General features: G+C 51.6%; 6 protein-coding genes across 6 annotated transcripts; all 6 read right to left on the reverse strand.

Moving 5' to 3' along the window:
- Window positions 1-1,723: 1,723 nt before the first annotated feature.
- TbgDal_VIII3680 (hypothetical protein, conserved) lies at window positions 1,724-3,472 on the reverse strand (the record flags this gene model as incomplete). Its single annotated transcript, XM_011777399.1, has 1 exon — window positions 1,724-3,472. The coding sequence occupies one exon, from the start codon at window positions 3,470-3,472 to the stop codon at window positions 1,724-1,726; it is 1,749 nt and encodes a 582-aa protein (XP_011775701.1).
- Window positions 3,473-3,735: 263 nt separating this feature from the next.
- On the reverse strand, window positions 3,736-6,480 carry TbgDal_VIII3690 (hypothetical protein, conserved; the record flags this gene model as incomplete). Its single annotated transcript, XM_011777400.1, has 1 exon — window positions 3,736-6,480. One exon carries the CDS (start codon window positions 6,478-6,480, stop codon window positions 3,736-3,738), a length of 2,745 nt encoding a protein of 914 aa, XP_011775702.1.
- A 1,122-nt stretch (window positions 6,481-7,602) lies between these two features.
- On the reverse strand, window positions 7,603-9,117 carry TbgDal_VIII3700 (hypothetical protein, conserved; the record flags this gene model as incomplete). Its single annotated transcript, XM_011777401.1, has 1 exon — window positions 7,603-9,117. One exon carries the CDS (start codon window positions 9,115-9,117, stop codon window positions 7,603-7,605), a length of 1,515 nt encoding a protein of 504 aa, XP_011775703.1.
- A 103-nt stretch (window positions 9,118-9,220) lies between these two features.
- On the reverse strand, window positions 9,221-10,522 carry TbgDal_VIII3710 (oxidoreductase, putative; the record flags this gene model as incomplete). The annotated part of the gene is made up of 1 exon (XM_011777402.1): window positions 9,221-10,522. The coding sequence occupies one exon, from the start codon at window positions 10,520-10,522 to the stop codon at window positions 9,221-9,223; it is 1,302 nt and encodes a 433-aa protein (XP_011775704.1).
- Window positions 10,523-11,150: 628 nt separating this feature from the next.
- On the reverse strand, window positions 11,151-13,268 carry TbgDal_VIII3720 (hypothetical protein, conserved; the record flags this gene model as incomplete). The annotated part of the gene is made up of 1 exon (XM_011777403.1): window positions 11,151-13,268. The coding sequence occupies one exon, from the start codon at window positions 13,266-13,268 to the stop codon at window positions 11,151-11,153; it is 2,118 nt and encodes a 705-aa protein (XP_011775705.1).
- A 1,005-nt stretch (window positions 13,269-14,273) lies between these two features.
- On the reverse strand, window positions 14,274-15,146 carry TbgDal_VIII3730 (hypothetical protein, conserved; the record flags this gene model as incomplete). Its single annotated transcript, XM_011777404.1, has 1 exon — window positions 14,274-15,146. The coding sequence occupies one exon, from the start codon at window positions 15,144-15,146 to the stop codon at window positions 14,274-14,276; it is 873 nt and encodes a 290-aa protein (XP_011775706.1).
- Window positions 15,147-15,460: the final 314 nt, after the last annotated feature.

A 15,460-nucleotide genomic window follows, 5' to 3' on the forward strand; every position in this document is an offset into this window, starting at 1 on the left:
ACTTCCTCACGGCCTTGTCGAAACACTTTGGGTGGCATTGACGAATGTCTGGGAGAAGCGGCCGCAGCATGGGATACAGACGGCTCGGAGTGAAGGAAACTGATGGAGAGCCGCGTCGCCATGCTCACTGAGAAAACGGGTTGCACCAGCACGGACCACTTCGACATCGGGAAGGGGTGTCCTTCAATGTGAACGGTGCGCCGCCGGATGCGGTGCTCTGAGCCGGAAGGGCGAACCGAACGGTGAGGAGGTGCGGCCGGGGGCGAACCGGAGAAATAATTAAATTTCAAAACTGTCTCAGACTTATGCCGATGTATATGGGGATGAGTCCGGGAGAGAAAAGACGCAAGCAACGGCCTCCTCGACTCTGCAGTTGTCGTTAAGGAGGGAGGTGGAGGAAATAGCTGGAGTGACCCGAACCGGCGATCCAATGTGGGAACACCAGGAGGGACCGGATCGAAATGAGAAAATGGCTCAGCATATCTAGGTGAAGAAGATGTCATGGAATAGGCTACTTGTGGGGAAGCTCGTGCAAAATTTGAAATGTAGCAACAACCCCGCTGAGGTGCGCGCCCCGCGGGAACGCGTGCGATATCGGATTATGGTTAAAGCACAAGCACATCCAACAACCGGCGGAAGGGCAGAGTGATGAGGCGCGAAACGAAATGGAGGAGTTTATGATGAAATGTCAGCGATTGAGCGGAAAGCCTAACCACCGCAGACCCAAACAAGACGTCGTACCGTGGGCTTCGACAATTCTCACAGGCGCCAGGGATATGGCAGATCCTGTGGCGCCGCTAGGGAGATTTTTCACGATGACAGGAATGTTGTTGCCCATATTTGGCCAGTGGAACGAGCAACGGGTGTGCGGTCGGGGCTGAAAAGGAAGGATAGGATGAAGACGGTAAGGTACTATTATAATCGTGTGTTCAAAACAAGTTTGTGGAGTGGGAAAGGTATTTGCCGTTGTGTGTGTTTGTGTGTGCGGAGAGACGGAATACGCTCATTCCAGTAATCTATATGAGAAAGGTTTATCCTTAGGCTCACGGCCGAACTGGGACGTGGGTGGCGCGCGCATGGAAATCGGAGCTGCGCCGACACCGCAACCAGTCACGTCCCTGTAGCCTTTGGACAGTCAAAATACGGTTCTCAGGGTTTCTGGATACCATGATGCCGTGAAACCGAGGCCCTGGCGACCCCTTTTGAGAGCTTATGAGAATGTTATTGAAACATCTGCGGCGTAAAATTTTTGTTGGGCAGGAAGCAGACAAGCTTTGTTGGAGCAGCGTCGGTGCCACACTGAAAAAGGGCAAGCACCTGCTTGAAGGGGAGCCTGTTTGCCTCCGCCGGTTTGCAGCGTTCGGTCGAGGTTGTATCGCACCCTGGCCGTGCCTCATCGATGAATGTATGACGGCTTCTTCGCGCCGGTTGTCGTCAACCAGTATTGTTAAAAAAGACATGCATGAGATGCAGGCCACCTCCTTACACGATTCAATAATACTTCCCTTTCTAGTTCTTTAAGTTGACAATTCAAAAAAAAAAAAAGAAGGGTGCCGGATTAACCGTTGATACCTTGAAAGTGAGCGTTGTTGCATTTTAGGAATGCTTCCCACCTCTTACCTAATTTACCTTCGCTCTTGCTTGGGTGCCCACCGATGAAGTTGGCGGCGCGGCCACCCGAGTTTTGCTAATGCCCAAGAAACACACGGGAGGAACTGGTGCTTTAGTTCTCGAAATTGTTATTTCTATGCAGTGCCGTGGGAACCCCCGACTGCTTCTGCACAAATCGGAGTATCCTGCGTTCGAAGGCAGTTAAGTGAAAACTACCTCCGCAGTCCTCCTTCTTACCGTGAAGATCCCTGGACTCCGCCATCAGGAGCCCCAGCGCACACGCCCGCTTTTCCGCTATTTTGCCTCTGCCGTTTGTCCCATCGGCTGTCGAAATCAGGAAAAAGAGGCATCGAACCACGATCGAGGGCCCGCGGGTCGCATCCCTCAGCAGTGGAGATGCATTTGCGATGTCCACGATCCTCGACTCCAACTTAGTTGTTGTGCTGAGTTTATGCGTGACCAGAAGTGTGGCTAACGAAGCAACCGCTAAACTGTGAGCAAAGAATTCGGGACTGTCGGGTGACACCCACTGGGCGTCCTCAAGGGCCAACTGAAGGGCACCCAGGGTACGATCCACAACAGGGGAGATGCTCAATGGTGCCCTTTCGAATAGGGTGCAAGCTGCAATGAGAAGTCCCCACCCGTTTCCGCCAGTCAGCACATAGTTGTAACGGCCAATGATATCGATGGACTGGGTCAATAGCGCGGACGCTCCTTCCGCCACCAAGCTGGCTTCGCCGATGCGAATGACATTCCCCATTGTCCCCAAATCAGCGGCCACGACCACCTTCAGCATACGGTGAAGAGGCGCGGCGACCTTTCCAACCGCATCGGCGCCACAAGTGGTTGAAATAGATGCAAACAGCTCGCTTGCCTGTTGAAGGGTCATTGCCCAGACAGCCCTTTCCAGGGTGCCATGCGTGAGAATTTGCATCGTCAATACGCGACGAACTTTCTTCCACACATAGGTTGGTTCGTTCACCGTTCCGTGGCGTTTCCAAAAACTCATTTGTTTAGCCGAACCATGGGAAATGTGTGCGTTGAGATTTTCAAATTTTCTCAACTGTTCAACCACCGCGCACACACCCTGCAGCTGCCCCGGGTTCCACCTTGATGACTCATCGGACTCCAGAGCCTCAGCTAAAGCCTGCGTGGCACTATCGGCAAGTTTTAAGCACCTTTCCTTTAGTAATTGTGAATCTGTCTTCAGCAACCCTGAAGACGCTGCCTTCCCTTGGAGTTGCGCGCCAACCACTGTAGATAAAAACTGCAGCAGCAGGGCACACACCGAAGCCGTAGCGGCTAAAGCTAACCATCTTTGTTCAATGAGCGCCACGATGGTCGCCAGGCAGTCCCATGTCATTGGAGTCCACTCCGTTAGCTCCGCATCGCAACAGGCTTCCATAATACGCGAAAGGGCCTCTATTCTTCGGGGCTCTTGATTTGCAGCCCCGGTGGCACTTAAGGCATCGGCGAAGTATTGCAGTGTTATGGCGGCAAGTTCCGGGGACAGTCGGTGACGTATGGCATTTGCTAGAACGAGACTGAGGTCGTCAAGGTCGAGTTGGTTGCTCGCTTGATACCGCCGGATGTCAAGAAGGAGTCGCTGGCTCAAGAGTGACCGAAGCTCAGTTGCGGTAGCACCCGCCGTACGTGCTGCCGACGAAGTGGTGGCCGATACTGCTCTAGTTGCTACCACTTCGCATCTATCCGGGGGGCTGTGGGAGCCTAAGAAATGCGCTTCGAGAGAGCGGGACGGATTTGTCAGGGCACTCGAATGAATGCGCCGAATAAGGACGTCAAAGGGCAAAGCCGATATGTGCCGCTGTAAAAGCTGGACTGGGGGTTCGACCTTCACCATGGACGAATAACACTGGGTGTTTCTCCGTGGGCAAGCATGTGCGAAATCGACTAGCGGGAAGTTGGCTGTCCACACTTTCCCTGTGACTGCACCACCTAAGGGTGTCCCCAATATTTACGGAAGGACCTCAAACTACAACAAGAAGACGGGGAATAAAATTTTTAAGGATGGGGCCGTCTAGATGCCATCGGTTGCGAATGGTAGCATGCCAAGCATAAGCAAGAAGTTTAACACTGTAAAAGGTACAACCACTCGGTATCCGTTTATACCTTCGTAATACCCGACACAGTTTCTAACACATCGCGTTCCCCCCTTTCTCCCCCTTGGCCTTCCTCTCCCACCAGTTCTGCCTCACACTCTCCGCTACCTCCGCGCTTGCATTGGCCAGCGGGAAGAAGAAGCGGATTAGGAACATCCTCCTCTGTGGTGGCTGGTTGGGATACCGCAGCGAGGAGGCGGTTTATTACGTCCACTACCTCGTTTCTTTCTTGATCCGGTAATTCAGGTGCGTCAGTGCCGGGATTAATGACAGCGTGGGCCACCGTTGCCTCTGCCGCTGTGAGGGTTGGCTGCGTCATTGCTCCAGGTATCATCAAGCATTCCATTCTGGAGAGGAGATCCTTTTCCGCCTTGAGTTGGCCTTGCAGACGGTGGCGTTCCTCCTGCAACATCCCCAACCGCTTCTTCCACAGTCCCTCAGCCTGTTGTTGCGCTTCTGCAACCCGGGTTGCTAAGCTCTCGCCAAGTTTTTGGCAAACTTCTGTAAAATTTTTTTGCATCTCCTTCAGTCTCCCTTCCTGTTGTTTCACAGCATCTGTTAGCCTCCGGAGATGCGTAACGCTGTTGAGTGCTTGCTCCCGCTGGTTTTGTTCCGTTGATTGTCTCACATACTCGCACATTCGGTCAATAGATTCCACCACACGCTGTACGTCATCCCTGCGCATCTCCCAACCATCCGCCGCTTGCTGGGTCAGCTCACAAATCTCCGACCGGTGCTGAAGCAGCAACCGCCCCACCGAGGCTGCGAGATTAGTCTCGCCTTGCACAAATAGTAACATTACTTCGAGAGCTGAGGCCAAGTTCTCCGTAAAGGCCGCCAAATCATAGTAACTTTGGCGGAGTTGCTTTTGTTCCGATCGCAGTTTCTCAACCGACTGCAGCAGTACGGTGTTGGTGTGGTGCATCTCCGTCATGGCAGTCTCTCGCGCGCTTAGTGTGGCTTGCAGTTCGGTGCGCGCTGCCGAATAACGCGCTTCGGCTCCCTCACGGGCCGTATCAGACGCCTCCAGCTGCTGCTTGCACACCGCTACCTCTCGCTCTGCAGCATCAAGTCGGGTTTGCATCGCAACGAGAACCCCTTGCCGCTGCAACCCACTTTCCGTAGCGACGCCCTCCTCCAAACTACTAAGAACATCAACGGCATGCGCCTCCGCCCACGAAACTGTATGCACAACAGAGCTGTTTTCTACAGCTGGTCTCGCTTCCTGCGCCGCCGCGGCTGGACACTGGACGGCCTCGCGTGCCACGAGAGCCGCAAGGCGTTTTTCACGTAGACTAATGCACCTGTGCAGTTTTTCCTTTTGTTTCCCCAGCTGTGCCACCTCACTTTGCAGCTCGCGCGCCTGTCTCATCGTCTGCTGTATCACTTGGGGATCGACAACCGCGCTCACACTAGAGGCCGCCGACCTCGCGGCGGCCTCACGCACAGCCGCGCAACAACTACTCAGTTCCTCTTCCTGCATATGCTGAGAAATGACTGCTGCCAAACTTCCGCGAAGGTAGTCACGCTCTACTTCCAGACCTGAATATTGCACACGTAGCTTTTGGTTTTCCTCTCTTACCCGACTCACCTCATCTGCCAGATCCACAATTCTGGTTGCCACTGCGGAGCGGTTTCGCTCCAGCTGGCCTAGTTTTTCTTTAAGCGGCTTCAGTTGCTGCACCTTAGAACGTAGTTTCTGAACCTCTTCTCGGAGTTGCTCAAGTTCCTCCCGCCCCTCGCACCAAAAAGCAACAAGATCACGGCGAACGGAGTCCGGGTTGTCAAATATCTCACTTTCAAGACGTCGCCGCTTTGAGGCCAGGGTTTCGACGGCGACACCCTGGTATGCTTGAAGATTTTGAATAATTCCTTGCTGTCGCTCAATTGTCTGCATGCACGCTGCTACCTCGTCACGTGCTTGGGCTTCACGGGTTTCCAATACGGAGATGCGGCTGAGGAGATGTTGTACGCTTGACTGGCTTAAAGCCACCTGCTCCCGTAGCTGCGCCTCGCAGAGGGTGTGCTGCACGCTCTGCCGCTCCTTAAGTTCTTGTAATTGGAGCCGAAGCACATCCCGCTCAGATTCGACGACCTTGAGTGCTCCCCGAACTTCCTCCACACTTTCCAACAAGCGTGGAAGGAGCATGGTAGCCCGGATCCCGTCTTTTGCGAGTTTTTCTGACTCTGCCACTGCGGCTTCACCCCGCTCGTGAACATTTTGTAGTTGTTGGCGTAGAAGCTCCTCAGAGGTGCGGAGAGACCGGAGCTCGGCCATCAACGGGGGTGTTAGCTCCTCATCAGCTGTGTTAGTCGTGCCTTTTGCTGCTACTTCTCGTTCCAACTCCTCCACACGGCGTTTCAAACTGCCGCGTTCGCTCTCCAGTGCCTCCACCTTCTCGTTGAGAGCAGCCACAGTCTTCGTTTGCATGTCGCTCATGTGACGTTGGAGTTCTTCATTTTGCGTGCCCAAGATGCACAGAGTTTCCACCAAGGCAGAAAACCGCTGTACCCCACTTTCCTCCCCCGCTGCTCCCTCTCGCCGCTCACTTCTTTCACTGCATGGTGTAGATGTTTTGTCGACTGTGTCCTCCACACTTTGCCGCGCGTCAGAAAAAAAACGCTGCAATTGCGTTAGCAGCACATCCTGCAAGATACGCTCGTGCTCAGGTTGCGCCGCTAGCGCCTTGAGGCGTGCATTCTCGGAGAGAAGGTGCTTAAGCATATCCGGATGATCAACGCTCCCCATCAAACACTAATTCTCACTAACTATGAAACCTATTTCTAGACGAGTAGAAGTCTAATAATGTTCTTTTTCTTTGGCACGTGCGTGCCGCGGGTATGAAGTTCAGCGGCTTGGGCGGTCCGCAAAACAACGGACACCACACCTAAACATGTAGTGGTGTCACAAAACTATCACAATGAAGGGCCCCGACAGATTCGGCGTCCCCGTTCACAGTTGATGGAGAGGACGCCTGTTAACCGTGCGTTGTCACCGGACACCATGTTATAAAGTCAGGTGTCGACATGCATCGACGGCATTGCAGTCAGCATCCCAAAGCTGTGGTGTCACTTGTCGAGTCACGCCAATACCAGGACATCTCTTCCCCCCTTCGAATAGGCACAAGAAAGTTGTGTGGCTGTCACCCGGGATCGTCCTCCAGTTGTTTGTCAATATTTCTTTAAATCCAATGTACTTACACCAGACCCCCCCCGCACAAACACACCTCCGTATTAAACACGAAGTGCCCCAAAACCTACACAATGCCCCTCAGGCACTCCATCCATCACCGCTCCTTCCCTCCTTTTGCGCAGGCATCAAACAGCATGGCAAAGCGCGGTTCTCGAATGTGTGTATCCAGCAAAACGCCAGCCGAGCCGTCATTTGGGAGTGACTACCCCTGATGAAGCCCCCCTCCCTTCGCAGGAGCGAAACGTACGATATACAAGCAAAGCGGAACCGTTTTAACAGCCGCATTAAAAACGATAATCAGCACATGTGAATGACATATCGCAATGCCCAACTTCTTTTTTGCCTTCCGCTGCGTGAACAAGACGCAACACTTTCCTGCAGCCGGAAGAAAAATCATTTTTCCACCCCCTCCTCGCCCACCAACGAAAAGCACTTCCTCATGCCATACCATTCACCATCGAAGAAGGTCGGTTAACGAGAACTTACCATACGTGAAAGGAAACACCTCGGTAACCAGCCCAACCTCCTGCCGTTGAAAGTAAACAAGCTAAACATTATTACCACATATGCAAGGAGAGATCCGTCTCATTTTCCCTCCTGTCACACATGCCCAAGTCCCTCTTTTATTTGTTTTCTACTGCCATAGGGTCTGAAATTGCCGGTTTGGGTTCAACCTTCCTATTCACGCTCCCTTTTGTCTCGTATCGTTGCCGTTGTCGCCAACCCCCCAGTTCGATGGATGGCAGGGGCATAACGCGGTGGTCGTTGGTACACCGGTGCTGGCAGCTCCCCGGAACGTAACTGGGCCTCCAACGGGGCGCCACTGTCTCCATGTTTGCGGTGGCCGTTATGGATAAGACGGGAATTACTCGCTATATTCCGCGAGTGATACGTGAAGGAAGCCGCTCGATGACCATCGCTGTCCGCGTAGCCACCAGCGCTCATTGTACCGCGTGCGAAACGAGCGATAAGGCACACTCTGCGCATGCTTAATCCAAGTTTCCGAGGTTCAGTCCACTCGACCGGAAAGGGATTCAGGCCGGCTTCGCCAATACGCTCCATCGAAGTGGGAAAGTCTTGGTCTACCAGCACATCGAACACAGAGTTTACTCCGCACAAGTGGGATATAATGCTGCAGTTCGGTTCAATTCGCAGTATTTGCCACGGTACTTTTCGGATGGCACTTGCCGCGGCCTCTCCTGCGCTGCGACCGTGTTCGGTGTCTTGCACAATTAGTGTTCGCTTACCCGCGAAGGCCAACACATCCGCGAGCGGGGGTGCTATGGGCGACATCTCAATTGGTACTATATTCAAGGCCCGCTGTTGGGCGGCAGCGGCCTCGTTCGGGGCTGAGGCGTCTGTGATAGCCATCATACAAAGTTTGTTAGTACGCGGTGTGCCGTAGCCCATGAGAATACCGTGTGTGGTTGACACAAAATCCCCCCCATCAGCCGAGCCACCCTTAACGTCCTGGAGCACGTGGTTGAAGTCGCCAGTGGACCCACATGCACGAAGGTACCGCAACGTCTCGCTTATCTCCGAGCTACGGTGCTCACGGCCATACTTCGGCATAGGAAGGACAATATCATAATGCTGAAACAGGATATCGGCAGCGAAGAGGGAATCATAGTATGGGCATGCGCGCATCTCGTGAACTTGATCAACAAGCTGCGTCTGCTTTAGCGCCAAGAAGAGATCTTTCACCTGCCTAACGAACAACTCTGTGTCAACTTCCTCACCTATCGGACTGTGCGTTGGAATCAAGTTTTGCGGGGGCACACGGTAAAGGGCGTTTACATACCGGCGTGCTGGAGTGAGGACGGCCGTTAACGCCTGTTGCCGCAGGACCCACCGACTGGGTGACGCGAGTCCGAGTGTTGTAGAAACTGCCACAACAAAAAAGCGCATCACTGAAGCAACGGCAAGAGGGAGGTGTTGATGGAAGACTTCTCGGAGAATCAAAATTAAGTCAAGATAGAGGGTAATCCCTCCACATACACAGATGTAGCCTGGTTGTTTAACGCAGACGGCAACGCGCGTCATATTGAGGTAGGGTGAAGAAAAGAACCTCCCCCCCCCCCAGGATAAGAAAGAATCAGCCAATGGAAATGTATAAGAAAAGAAAAAGTAGGAGGGGTACTTCAGGAGTATGAAACAAGAGTGTTTGGCGAGCAATTTCTTCCAATGCTCCATTTCCCCCCGTCCTTGTCCATTCTCCCGTTGTCACACTTTCAGGATTTCACACCTCAACAGACGAGTGGGCCACACCGATTAGGAAGTTCTGGCACACTTGCGATTATCGCGCGGCGGCATCGCCAGCCGGTGCCGTTAACTTGGCAGCATCCCTGACTTGCTTTCTTCTGCGACTTCCGACGGCCGCGTCAACTCCGGGGGATTCTGTTGGGTGAAAGTCTGTCAAGACGATTTTCCCCCGCGCATGCCCTGAGGCCACCACGTCCATCACATCGCGCACGCGCTCAATTGAGGCTGTTTCCACATGTAGGCGAAACGCGCCATTCTGATACAACCGCAGCGATTCCTCCACCACAGAACGCAATAACTTACGCGTCACCTCACTGCCATACAAACCAGCCAAACACACGTAGCTCACCGATATCTGCTTGCGGAAGAATACACCGCTATTCGCATCATTCGCGTTCATGGGCCCAGGAAGGACACAAATTGAACCACCAAACCGTAGTGCCTCCGCGTGTTTGGCTGCAAGTGCGGCGTCGGCAAGTTCTAGCACGTAGTCAACGCCCACACTTTGTGTGTGCTCAAGACACTCCTTTACCACATTGTTGGTGGTGTAATCGAACACAAAGTCGGCGCCAAGACTGCTGACGTACGGGACGTTGACTGTTGAACACGACGCCAATACACATAGCCCGACGTACTTGGCTAGCTGCACAGCCACGCTACCGACGCCGCCCGACGCACCACTAATAAAGATGCTCCGTCCCCGCTCCACTCGCAACTTGTCGAAAAGTGCCACGTATGCCGCGCCCGCTGAGCATGGCATCGTTGACGCTTCGACGAAATCAATAAAGTCATTGCCGTCCGTCGGGGCCGGTATTTTCCCCAACGCGTCCGCATGCACTACGGCGTATTGACAAAATGTCCCCCCGAACGGTTGGGACATGTCCGCAAGAAAAGCAACTCGGTCACCGACGTGGAAGTCGTACTGCAGCTCTTTACTGCTATCCCAGCCCACGCTCTCAATGACACCGGCGCCTTCAACGCCCATCACATAAGGAAAGGGAAATAGAGTTTCTGGCCCCAGCATCGTTGAAGCCACACCGGTTCCACGGCTGAGGCCACCGGTAAATAGCGAACTGGAAACCTGGTAGCCAAACGCCGCCCGCTTTGCATCCACTGGGTTCACCGCTGCAGCATACAGCTTTACCCGGACCTGCCCCTTCCCAGGTGGTGGAATTGTTATTTCTGAGTTTATGGCCGCCGCTGCTTTCCATTGCCGCACACACTTGGACACCATCCATCCATGGCACCGCAGCGCGTTGCCCAGTGCTTTCCCGCTGGTTCTGCCGTTGCCATTGATATCGTGAGAACTGGAAGGCTGCGACGTCCCTGCGCCCATCTCCTCCCCGCCTGCCTTTCCTTTCTACCTTTATTTGTGTGTTGGTGCCGTCGCTGCTTCCTCGTGCTCTAAGCAAACCCCACCGCCTACCCCGCCGGAGCTACCTTATGCCTGTTCCACTTTCGTCGATAAGAGTACAGTGAAAATAGGCGCAAAGACAGTGAGCGAGTAGCTTGTCTTCTTCCCTCAGGTCGCTTTTGGAAAAGAAGGACAGAGCGCAACAAACCCACATTTGATATATCACGACATTCATAAAAAACAAGAAGATATTTTTTCTTTTTAAGGGATCAAATGGGTGCGGGCCGAAGAATTTACACCGTTAAGACAAGGAATTCTCTCGCAGATGGCGAGTGAATGATCGGAGTGAAACCAAAAAAAAAAAGCAAAGGGACTTGTACGCACACCTGACAGCGCGCGGTAGTCGGCTGATTGCATACCTCCATCCGCCCAGTCGTTCGCTTGACGCGTACGTCTCACTTACCTTTTTTGTGCTGTCGTTTGTATCTATTGATCGTTGAGGAGCCAGATTATGAATGGATATCCGAAACGTGTAACTGTGAAAAGGGAAAGTAAGGGCAACCATGCCCTTGGTAATTACTAAAGTGCAGATGGCTGTGCATGGCACGACCTAGCGTTTGCTTCGCGAATCGCGGGAGGCACACACAACCTCCATGGCTGTCACAGCTAATGGTACTTCCTCACCCATGTCGTCGTCGTCACCTGACATTTCCTGCACATCGTCATCGTCATCATTTCCTTCTTTCCTATCGCCATCGTTGGCTGTACTGGCTCCAGCTTTCTGCTTTTTCCGCCTTTTGAACAGCCGTTCATCTGTAGCCGCCCATGGCTCAACGCGGTGAACCAAAATGCCATGGTTTCGTTCATAATGGCGACGTATTGTCCTCACCATCTCGGCTTGGGATACACCAACACAATAACCTCCTTCCAGAAGCACGGTAACAATTTTTGCTGTGGATATCCTTGAGTTTGCTGCCACGATGCCGTGGAGGATGTCAACTTCCTGTCGTGTCATGTCCCGCTTGTCCTGTTGGCTGTGCGGTAAGAAGCTTTGTTGGTTCTCCCCCACATCAGTGCAGTTGCTATTTCCATTGGTAGTAAGTGAAGACCCCACATTACCACAAGAACGCAAGCATTGCTCGAACATAGTGGTGAACACCTCATCATTGAGCTCAGATGATATTCGTTCAAATTTATCGTAGTCACGCAGTGGGTGGTCTAGCGCAGAGACCGCAACAAATGGACCACTGAAGGCGGGAACAAACTTTTCCCTTCCTTTTAAACGGTTCCGTCGGCGCTCGCGTGAGTCGAACATACGCCGTTGAATTTCCGCCTCCGAGTCATCATCGTACTCATCGTTGTCGTTGATAAAGTCATTGTTGGCCTCGTCACTACCAACAATGCTACTACTGTTCTCATCAACTTCCTCATCGGAGTTGCTGTCGCCGCTCATTCCAACATCCTCATCTCCGTCCGCCACATCCCAGTCATCACCAGAATCATACTCGTAGTCAAGGTTGGACATTTGTGGCATCTCCTCGCTAACACCAAACCGCGCTAACCGCATTAGCTCCTCTACATTGAGCGCATTTTGACTGTTGTAGGTGCCAAAATATGGGGGGCGCGACTCACAAGGATCAAAGCTAATTGCATAGAACCCGCAAAAAATGATTTCATTGCAAAAATCCTTCCGCGGCGGTGGAAGTTGTACGTGGAAGCTACAAGGGCAACGACGTAACGCCTCGGTGACGTAGGCACTACAACCATCATTTGTGTCGCTATGTGCGGTCGCGTGCTCTATCATCGCAGCAAAAGATGAGTATGGGGTCCCCACTCCTTGGTACATTTGGGTTGAGTGTGTTTCGTCTTCCTCTCCGGCCCAAACAACTTTACCGTTATTGGTAGCGCATACTTCGGACTGCAACGACTTTGGTGAAGTTTCACCTAAAAAGAGAACATCGTCAACATGCGGTTCCCTCTTCAGCGCAGGGCCGTCCGGCAACCAAAACTGTAGTGAGAGTGGTGACACCCTCTTGTCCTGCACAAATGGCGTGAAAAGTTTGTTAACGGTTGCTTTCGATTCCGTTGATTTCTTTGACTGTGTGTAAAATCCGAAACTCGCCAGACCACGAGAAGGTGGTGATAAAACCACTGGGTCAGTTGGTGTCGAATTTTCAGCCACCTTGGTGGGGGGCTCGACGGCTACCTTTTTGTTCTTATCAGCAGCGCCAGATGCCATGCTTCGAGGCCTTTTTGTTGTAATACGCGGGGTGATTTCATCAGGGGGCTCTATTTTCGCTATAACGCTCCTGACTAGGGCTAACCCAGGGTTGAATTGCGCTGCTTCTCTTTTCATCTGTGGAGCCCCACTTGGGAAAACTAAAGCGTCTTCCGAGTCATCGTCACTCGACGGTAGTCCGGTCCCATTGCATTTCTCAGATGTGGGAGCCTCGTTAACAACCTCAGGTGAGGGTTGTGGTTTGCTCACCGATTCAGCACGTGCCATCCCCCTTGTTTTTACGCCTCCCCTGACTTTGTTGGGAGGTTTCGCAGGGGATTTTTTTCTCTTCTGCTTCCCTGCGCTTTGTAATTCCCCGTTGTCTTCAGTTTTTGGCTTTTGTCCTTTTCTTCTCGCAGTGCGAGGGGCTGAAACCTTCTGAGGGTGCTTTTTCATCTCTTCACTCTGACCTTGTTCAGGTGCGTTCAGGGGCTCCGCGACACTATCCATGTTTCAGAGGGATATCGATTTTTAAAAAATATACCAAAAAATCTCTTTTATACCCTTCAATCACTTTTTTCCGACTGGAGCGACACTTCTTTCCTCAAGAGAAAGAAAAAAATATATAAGCAGATCTATATCCCTTTTTTACTCACTTGTCACTTTTTTTTTTGAAAAAAAATGTCTTTGTTTCCCCTTCGTTATTTTCCGTATATTTTCTGTCTTCCCCGTTCGAAATGCGCACTATCGATATGCCTTTGTGGGGGTTCCCTTCGCCGTAAACTCTCTTATGAGTGGGTGCGGGTACCTCTATATCTTTCTTTTGAGGCTGATGCACAGCCGCATATTATGCGGTCATGTTAATAATGTATGAAAGAAATGGGATGGGTAGTGGTGGTGGTGGTGAATAAATACGAGCAAAAACAGCGAGAATTAATGGGATCCAAGCGAAGAGGCTTGCGTCTAAGTGCTGGCACGTGTATGTGAAAGGTTGCCTGCCTTTCGGTACAACCAAGGCACGGCTGTATTGTCAAATATGATTTGATAAGAGGGAGTTAATGAGGACAAGAAAGGAAGAAAAAAAAAGGTACAAGGGTCATAACCCACGAGGGCTTCATCAACTCAAATCATCGTTTATACCCCGTTAAACAATTAAAAAAAAATTTCATTCCCCATAATTTCTTTAACTGTCTTGTTATAATATAGCTACATACACTCACCACCGGTTACACTTGAAGAGATGTAACCTTGTTTTGAACGTTAACAAAACGAACAAACAAACAAGTAAGGCTTAATATGCGTTTAAAGTAATGGAAGCAAAGACAAAAAAAAAGGGGGAGCAAAAGACCGTGTATAGAAGAATACGAGATAAATACAAAAACACACACCAGTGTACCGGGAAAGAAAACTAAAAACAAATACAGCAGATTCATTGCAACATAGAAAAGGGCCGGTGTAGATAAGGTGCTCTTCTTAAACTAGAACATGTTGCCACTCACCCTCGCGGCAGTTATTCTACACTGCGGTTAGCGCAAATGTATCCTCGTCAACATTGCCGCCCTCTCCACACACGAAACTTAGTAAGCTTTCCATTTCTACCTTTGTTAGCGAGGGCTCTTCCATCGTTTCCGACGTCTTTCTGTGGCTGCGCATGGCTGTCGTGAGGGTTTTGTGGAGTGCCGCGATGTTCATTTGTCGTATGCCACCGGTTCCCCGTTCACACGTGTTGGCAGCGGCCCATATGGTCTCGAACACTTTGTCGAGGGTATCAGCGTCACTGCGTTGTACAACCACGGGTACGCGCCTCAATAAGTCAACTGCGGGGAGGAACACTCGCGGTACTTGTGATGGATCGAACACAAATGAACCCGTTTGTAATAGCTGAAGCCCTACATTTTCTAATTTCTTGCGGCTTGTTAGGAGGTCACACGACTCGAAGTCGATATGTGTCATTAACATGCATCGTTTCAACTTGTTCTCGTTTTCACTTTCCCATAGGGTGCGGCTAAGAACATCAGAAAGGAACTCGGCAGGTGGTTCCTTCACCAATGCGGTAATCCATCCTATTTGCATTAACTGCTTGGTTGTGGGGTTGAAGCCAAGTGATCGGATTATGGATGGGACCGAAACCATTGGAACCACTTCTGTTTCACACGTTGGCATTCCGGTGGTTAGCAGCAACATCTCGTTGTACGGTACTATCGCAGTTGTGCACGCTTTGATTGCCGTACTGATGAATTCCATGTGTACTGCGGCCGCATGTTCACGATGAGTTCGTGCGATGTAGTATGTTTCGTCTAACCAGCGGTGATAGGGCTCGTCCAGGTCATCTTCTGGAGTAGACTTCTTTTTCTTCTTTTTCTTTTCCTTATGTTGCTTGGGAGGCATCAGCTACCGTTTGTGGTTTTCCTTTTTAGTCTTGGAAGGTGGATCGGGCGAAGAAAATGAGCCCACACAGAAAACCCCCAGCTAAGAGGGGAAAATGAGGGACCACAGGTGACGACACAGACGAAGTTATAACAAAGGTACACAACACGCCCCCTTCAGGCACATGGTGGGCAGCTGGACACAGGCGTCGGATAGAAGAGAAAGAAGGAATTGACAACAAAGAAGAACTGTGCGCTTTAAGATAGACAAATGGCCGATGTATGGTGGTCCATTAGTACAGTCACCATATCTGATTCGCAACCCTACACCTGCTA

Source organism: Trypanosoma brucei, chromosome 8 (genome assembly GCF_000210295.1).
Source record: "Trypanosoma brucei gambiense DAL972 chromosome 8, complete sequence".
NCBI classification, from domain to species: domain Eukaryota; phylum Euglenozoa; class Kinetoplastea; order Trypanosomatida; family Trypanosomatidae; genus Trypanosoma; species Trypanosoma brucei.